The sequence below is a fragment of the Lathyrus oleraceus genome, chromosome 6 (genome assembly GCF_024323335.1).
Source record: "Lathyrus oleraceus cultivar Zhongwan6 chromosome 6, CAAS_Psat_ZW6_1.0, whole genome shotgun sequence".
In the NCBI taxonomy this organism is placed as follows: Eukaryota; Viridiplantae; Streptophyta; class Magnoliopsida; order Fabales; family Fabaceae; genus Lathyrus; species Lathyrus oleraceus.
The window spans coordinates 21,377,364-21,385,149 of record NC_066584.1 but is presented as its reverse complement, the minus strand read 5'-3'; the positions used below and the strand labels follow the sequence as shown (position 1 = coordinate 21,385,149).

Below are 7,786 nucleotides of genomic sequence, written 5' to 3'. Positions count from 1 at the left end.
TATATATATATATATATATATATATATATATATATCACTCTTGTTGTCCTGCTTTCTGCCTTGTTCCCTTTTTTAGGGCACAAAAACGCAAATGCACGTCGCAACGAATCAGGAAACAACCAATGTAGTTGATGTCCATATTAAAGACTTATGGTGCTATCAAAGATGATTTGATCTTCCTAATACAACATTCAAAACCCCGAGCGCCTTGTGCGCCCTCAAAAGTTAGGGGTGTTGTCGGATACGCTTCGAGCGCCCATCTATAACAATCCATTCCCCGCAGCGCATCATGCGCCTATAGAATCCATGGGAGCTATCGGAGACGCTTCACACATATGAATACAACAACCAATTCCCTTAGGGGTGCTATCAAAGATGCTTTACATGTCCAAATTACATCATTCAACAAACCCCTATCAAAGAAATACATGTTTTCACGCATAAATGGCACACCCCTCTAGATCTTGCCAATTCAAGGGCGAGCTGTTAGAATAAGATTTAGTTCTACATCTATACCTTGAGTTTTGATGATAACAATATTGTATTTGTGTGAGAACAAGTTTGGTACCATAGTAGTTTGTTATTGTGTAGCTTTAACATCCAGTTTCAATTCTGAGTATATGACATGCAACGTCATCAGTTTCTAAACATTGTATTCTGATTCCGCTTTTGCGCCAATCATAAGAAGTTCTAAAAGATGTTCAAAGTTATTGCTGCAATGATCTTTCTACTTCTGTGCTGATTCACTCCTGAGAACCTTCTGAGGAGACGATATGTTGCTGCTGCAACGTTCTCTTAGTTCGTGCTTCTGGACGTGACTCTGATCATAAAGCTTCTAAAGAATGGAAAGTTTTTGAAGTTATGTTACTTAGCTGAAGATTCTAAAGATCTAAAGCCAGGCGTTGAGGTTATCAAGGTTCTGACTAAAAAGTCTGAAGATTTTGAATATTCTGAAGATACTGAAAATCTCAAGCCAGACTACTGACACTGTCAAGGTTTTGATCTAAGAATCTGAAGTTTCTGAATCCAACTTTATATTTCTTCATTTCACACTTCATCAAATTTCATCAAAAGCCAATGGGTTTGAAGATAAGATCAAATTGGTACGTGATGAAATAGTATATAGTACAAATCAAATATTATTTCCAGTACCTGATTTCGTGGGCAAGGATTGTACTATACATCACACCTGCCACTGAATTTGTGGGTGAAGGATAATACACAATATCATTCATTTCACCATCCAACAGTGAACAACCGCTCTATCTGGTTTCCCCATTTTTTCCTCCAACGGTCTTCTCCTTATGCTATATAAGTGGGACTTGGAGACTTGAAGAAATATACACATAGAAGAATACTGAAGCGACTGCAAAAACTTGACAAAGTTTATTTGAAAAGCCATCATTTTTCTATACAATTTTCTTTAAGTATTTATTTATCATTTGTGTAAAATTTTCTTGTGTAAAAGCAACTTATAGCACACAAAATATTATTCAAATTGTTTGTTTGATTCCTTAAGGAGCCTAAGGTATAGTCAAATTCTTAAGAAGACAAAGAAAGTTGTTCTTTGTGAGTCCTTAAGGAGACTAGGGTATAGTCGGATCCTTGAGAAGACAAAGAGGGTTATTCTGTGTGATTATTGTAATCAGTTGATTATAGTGGATTAAATCCTTGTGTATAAGTAAAAATCACCTTGGTGGGTGGACTGGAGCAACTTGGAGTTTCAAGCCAACCAGGATAAAAATACTTGTGTTTTTATCTCTTTATTATTAATATTTAAGTGGTGTTCTTGAGTTGGCAAAAATATTTTATTTTATAAAACCCAATTAAACCCCCCCTTTCTTGTTTTTTTTTACACACTCAATTGGTATCTGAGCTCCGGTTTTGATTGTGATAAAAGATTTATCAACATTTCACCGTGTTCAGTACCGATCCAGTTTTGTGTGAGAAACAATGATCGTTGTTAATGTTGTTAACAACAATGAGAGAGATCACTACAGTGCAAAACCACCAATCTTTGATGGTGAGAAATTTGATTATTGGAAAGATATAATAAAAAGTTTCTTTCTTGGTTACGATGTTGATCTCTGGGATCTTGTAGTTGATGGCTATGTTCACCGAGTTAATGCTGAAGGAAATAATATAGCAAGAAGTGCTATGACTGATCAACAAAAGAAGGATTTCAAAAATCATCGCAAGGCTAGAACTATACTGCTAAATGTTATCTCTTATACTGAGTATGAGAATATAAAAAACATAGATTCTTCCAAATTCATTTTCGGCTCTCTGAGGATAACTCATGAGGGGAAAGCTCAAGTAAAGGAGACAAATGCCTTGGTCTTAATCCAGAAGTATGAGGCATTCAAAATGGATGATGATGAAACAGTTGAGACTATGCTCTCAAGGTTTTAGATGCTTGTTGCAGGATTGAAAGGTCTAGACAAAGGATACTCTATAGTTGATCATGTCAAGAAGATAATCATAAGTCTCCCTAAAAAATGGAGACCTATGGTAATTTCTTTGAAGTTGGCAAATGATTTTAACAATATTAGTCTTGAAGAACTTGTTAGTTCTTTAAGAAACCACGAGATTGAGCTCGAGGAAGATGAACCTCAGAAGTGAGGTAAATCTGTTGCGCTAAAGTCCAAGCCTGAGAAGACAAAAGCATATCAAGCTGAGGAAGAATCAGAAGATTCTGATGAAGACTCAAATGATGATGATGAGTTGTCTTTGATTTCTAAGAGGGTCAACAAACTCTGAAAACACATGAAGAAAGGGCCAGAGAAGTTCAGAGGAACCAAAAGGATAGTTGGTCGTTCTGATTCTTCGTTTGGACAGAAGAAGCAAGGTCCTAGAAAAAAGTTATCTTCTTTTAGTGCAAGGAGTCATACCACTACAAAAATGAATGCCCTTAGCTGAAAAATGACAGAAGGCCTAAGAAGAATTTTTCTAAAGGCAAGAAGGGGTTGATGGCTACATGGGATGACTCAGAATCGGAAGAAGAAGATTCTGACGAAGAACAAGCCATACAATGACCTACATTCAACCTTATCAGTTCCTTGAGCCTTGAACTGTCTGAAGATGAGAAAAAAATACAACATTATTTGTAACATCTTCCATATAGCTCTACCAAAGTAATCTTAGAGAGAAGAACTTACTTCTTTTTATGTTGGATTTTCAATCCCCGCCACAATACCAGACAAAGATGTCAACCCCCTGAAATCTTCAAAAATATTCATAAATCATTAATCATAGAACAATCATTCTCACACAAATCTCTCATCCTAAGATGAGAACTTAATCCAAAAAATAATGAAAGACGCAAGAGGTTGAAGATGAACACAAATTTCGGTTGAAAACTCAAAACAAAATTCAAAACTCTTTTTTGAAAGTTTGAAAGAAAATGTGTGTTGTGAGTTCTAAATCATAGAGATGTTATGAGAGTGATTTGGAAAAATGACTTATATACGTGTTAGAGATAAGGCACACAAATGAGAGAAAAATCCATTTGATTCGAGTCACATGCAAAGGTTATGAGCCGAGTCAATGGAGTGAATGATTTGAATCAAGATCCAAGAACCAATAAAAACTGCACATATGATTCGAATCAACCATTTTATGATTCAAGTCATGTGATTCGAGTCAACTAGATTTTTTATTCGAATCATGATTACATAACCAAAATCCAAAATCGCCGTCAGACTTAAAATTTGCCTTTGATTCTCCAAGTAGAAAAATATCATTTGCAAAAAGAACACATCTCGGTGCTAACTCTTGGATGTGTTCCATGAGTGCTTCCAAAATTAAAGTAAAAAGGTAAGAGCTTAGGATTGAATCTTGATACAATTTTATTGTAATAGGGAAATGGTTCGTCTCTCCATCATGTGTCCACACGCTAGTCGATATATATATTGGATAACTAAAATATAAGAAATTGTAACTCCTTTCTTCTCTAGAGTTTTATACAAAATCTCTTTAGACACTCAATCATATGCATTTTTTAAATCAATAAAAATTAAGTACAAATTTTATTTATTCATCCGATGCATCTTCATCACATATCATAATAAATATATTGCTTTCATAGTCCACCTCTCAACCATAAAACCAAACTAATTATTAACAACTTAAATCTCTTTTTCGTAGACTCCTTTCAATCATTCTTTTCACATTACTTCATTTAAAATCAAACATCCACAAATTCAAATATATATCACATACAAATTAACCAAAATTTCAAGGTGAAGACAACACACAACTTTAAACATATTTTTAAACTATTCCGATCAATGTAAGGAAGACACTTAATACAACATATTTGACTAATTTACATGTGCTTTGAATTATATACTTTACCTTAATGTTGAAAAGATAACAATTCTTCCAATGCTTTAATATTACAATCTATTTGGTTTACATACTTAAACACTATTATGCTCTTTTTATTACTCTAAGCTTGACACCATGCTTGAAATTAAGAACTAAACCATATTCAAGTTCTATAGGTTTTTCCATGCTAAGTGAATGGCGAAATACATATTTTCTATATAAATGAATCAAAGTAAGCTTGATCTCTTGCAATGAAAATTTCTGGCCAATACATGCTCTTGGACCAATTCCAAATGGTATGAATGCATAAGGATGCCTTCTTTTCATTTCTTCACATTTTGGATCAAACCTCTCTGGTTTGAATTTCTCTGGCTCTGCAAAGTTTCTTGAGTCTTTTGCTAGAACCCCAAGTGCTAACCAAACCCATGTTCCCTACTCATATACATAAAACTAAATTAGTCCTAAATTAGTGCTAAAAAAATTCAAGATGAACATACCAAAACATATATCTCCATAGACATATGTGTATTATGGTTAAGGTATCGCGCATTAAGGCGCATGTACCAACTTTGGTAAATACGGTTCAAAAGACACAGACAGATGCGACAGATGCGAAATATGAACTATTTGATCTTGATCAGACAACTAAAATTGTTGGAGTAAGATTACCTTTGGAAGAAGGTAACCTCCTATCTCTACTTCATTTGATGTTTCTCTTGCAACTAATGGAGAGACAGTGTAAATTCTCATTGCCTCTTTAATCACCTACATTAATAAAACATATATTTTGCTAATTAGTCCTTGCAACTTCAACAAATTTCAAAACAAAACTAAAAAATTTCTTCATCTTTCACCTTACCTGATCAAGATAAGGAAAACTTTCATTAAGATCTTTAGCATTAGGTATCCTATCATGTGTTCCAAACTCATCAATCTCTTGAAGCAATTTTCTCTCAACATTTATGTGACCAGCAACCAAATAAACAATAGATGACAAAGTAAAAGATGTCGTAGCTGATCCAGCAAGTAAATGTTCGTAAGTGACCGCGCTTATGTAATCGAACGGAAACACATTCTCCGACACACTCTTTGATTCTCTTGCATTCAATATAAGCGACAAGAAATTCTTCGAAGTTCTTCGATTTTTATCTTCCATTCTCTTCTTAACAATCTCGTCAAGACGACCGGTTAAATTTCTATTAGTACATTCCATTTTCCAATCCATAGTGCCCGGTATTCTCTTAAGAATCTGCCTAAATGGCTCTTGAAGAATAGGAGCAATTAGGCCAATTATAATCGAAAATGAACCGGATAAATCCATCTTGAGTTGTGTTGTGGAGTAAATATGTTGATTGATGAAATTTGATACTTCATCATTACTAGCACTTGAATGTTTTACATTGTTAAGATTGTTCATTGATTCACAAATTGATTGAGGCTTAGAGAGACCAAAGTTGACTCCGAATGCCGCATCTCCAATGATATCAGTTGCTAGTCTTAGGGAAAGATTTGAAAAGATTATGTCTTCTTTTTGTGTGTCAAGATTTTGTGTGGCAGATTCTATAACTGATTGCATTTTTGGCACTAAGTTGGCTAAGTGTGATGGTTGGTATACAGATAATATAGTATTTCTCATCGAAGTCCACTGCGAGTCTCTACAATTTCAAATCAATCGTGTTATTTGAATATAAAAATACAAAAAAATATACACAGTAATTTTACGTACATTTTAAAAACATATATAAAAATTCAATATTTATTTGATATCACGATATAGTTAAAATCACATGAATCTTTCTACTTTTAAAGAAATTATTTGTAAATCTACTTCTAACTCACAATAATTCTGATAAATTTATTGTGGTACCAAACATCTACTTAAATGAAAGCGACCTCAAAAATCAATTCTTATTTCAAATTTGGAGGATAAATATTTGTGAGTTGAAATTTTGCACATCAAGCATAGTGATGTTAGAAAAAGGACAAAAGTTTTGGTAAACCCTTGGATTTGAGTGATTTTGAGGATCTTAATTTAATAATGTTGTGATCTAAAAAAGTTGATAGCATTGAACTTAGTGGTTAGGCTACCCCACCTAGAAATCCACATGAAAAATGCAATGTTGACTTTTGAAGTAAAAAAGTTGTACAAAAAAAGTACATTTATTTATACCTTATCTAGCAATATATTTTACATGGTATTGAAAAAATTATTCAGATAAACATCTATAACATCATTTTGTCATTGTATGCATGATATGAATAAAACAACCCATCATTGCTCTATCATGATTCATATAATCCAAATTTTTCAGGAGTTCATCAAAATAGTCACATATCAAGAGTAGTGTATATACCATACTCATATATATGAACGCAACAAGATGTTTTTTCTAAAGGAAATAGTTACGAGGATTCTCACACTCAAATGAACAATATCTCATAACAGCAGTGATGCGGACTTGAGGTCGACCAGATCATATAAATCATGATGCTCCAACAAGAATATTATTGTTATTTAAACCTTTTAAGTCATAAATTTGAATATACATACCTTGTGAAGAATAAACCTTTTTGGTGAAGAGGAGAAGCAGAGATAGGAGAGGGAATGCTTCTATTTGAAAGGTTTTTGAATTTTTTTATTCCAACTTCTTTACAAAGCTCTGGATCTGCTATGATTATAAGAGGTTGTCTTCCCATATGAAATCTTCATCACCATTTAACAAACATAAAAACAATATCATCAACATGAAAATTATGTTTATGTCTTTAAGGTTTATGTTTATGCAAGTAGAATATAGAAACCTGTAAATTGGACCATATTGCTTGGCAAGGATTGAGAAGACATCAGGGCCATACTTTGCTAACAATGGAAGGTGTCCTACAAGTGGAAGAGATGGTGGGCCTGGAACTTTCCTTAACCTCCAAAATGGCCCATAAAGGTATCCTCCAATTAAAGCTAGAACCAAAGACACAATTGAAATTATAGTACTAAACATCATTGATATGTTATGAGCAAGTTTTTTGGTTTGAAATAGAAGAATGACGAGTGGTGTTTATATAAGGTATGGATTTGAGGGACCATGTTAATTATAACATCGCTAAATTAGGAGTGGAGTTGAGATGGTGTTTTTTTTCTATGCATGAATGATGATATAGATGAATTATTGGTTCCCTAGCATGAAGTAATGCATTTGGTTTTTCTTAATCATTTTAGATTAATATATTTAAAGTTTAAACCTCATACATGACCTATTACCTCATATGAGTTTTTCTTTGAAAACAACTTTGGTTTTACCTTTTATTGCTCATTAAAGGTATATTTCCTATTAACTTATCATGATTTGTTGAACATTGATGCCATATTGTTTTAATAATACTCATATTAGATTTTAAAGTAATCTTAAAATTCATCAAGAAAAAGAAGGTGATATAATTTTTTTCTTCATATTTTGATAAT

The 7,786-nt window shown here is 33.2% G+C and overlaps 1 protein-coding gene across 1 annotated transcript; it reads right to left on the bottom strand.

The window, feature by feature from the left end:
- Positions 1–4,390: 4,390 nt before the first annotated feature.
- Positions 4,391–7,418, bottom strand: LOC127092780 (cytochrome P450 711A1). The gene is made up of 5 exons (XM_051031676.1): positions 7,132–7,418; positions 6,881–7,033; positions 5,189–5,984; positions 4,999–5,094; positions 4,391–4,761 (listed from the first exon to the last, which is right to left on the bottom strand). The coding sequence occupies exons 1-5, from the start codon at positions 7,326–7,328 to the stop codon at positions 4,432–4,434; spliced, it is 1,572 nt and encodes a 523-aa protein (XP_050887633.1). The 5' UTR covers positions 7,329–7,418; the 3' UTR covers positions 4,391–4,431.
- Between the last annotated feature and the right edge of the window lie 368 nt (positions 7,419–7,786).

Bases quoted from the DNA above. Each gene is read 5' to 3' on its own strand.
- LOC127092780 (XM_051031676.1), bottom strand. From the start codon at position 7,328: ATGATGTTTAGTACTATAATTTCAATTGTGTCTTTGGTTCTAGCTTTA. The intron at 5,985-6,880 runs GTATGTATATTC...TTGAAATTGTAG, and splicing joins AAAGGTTTATTCTTCACAAG to AGACTCGCAGTGGACTTCGA. The intron at 4,762-4,998 runs GTAATCTTACTC...GTATATGAGTAG, and splicing joins GAGGTTACCTTCTTCCAAAG to GGAACATGGGTTTGGTTAGC.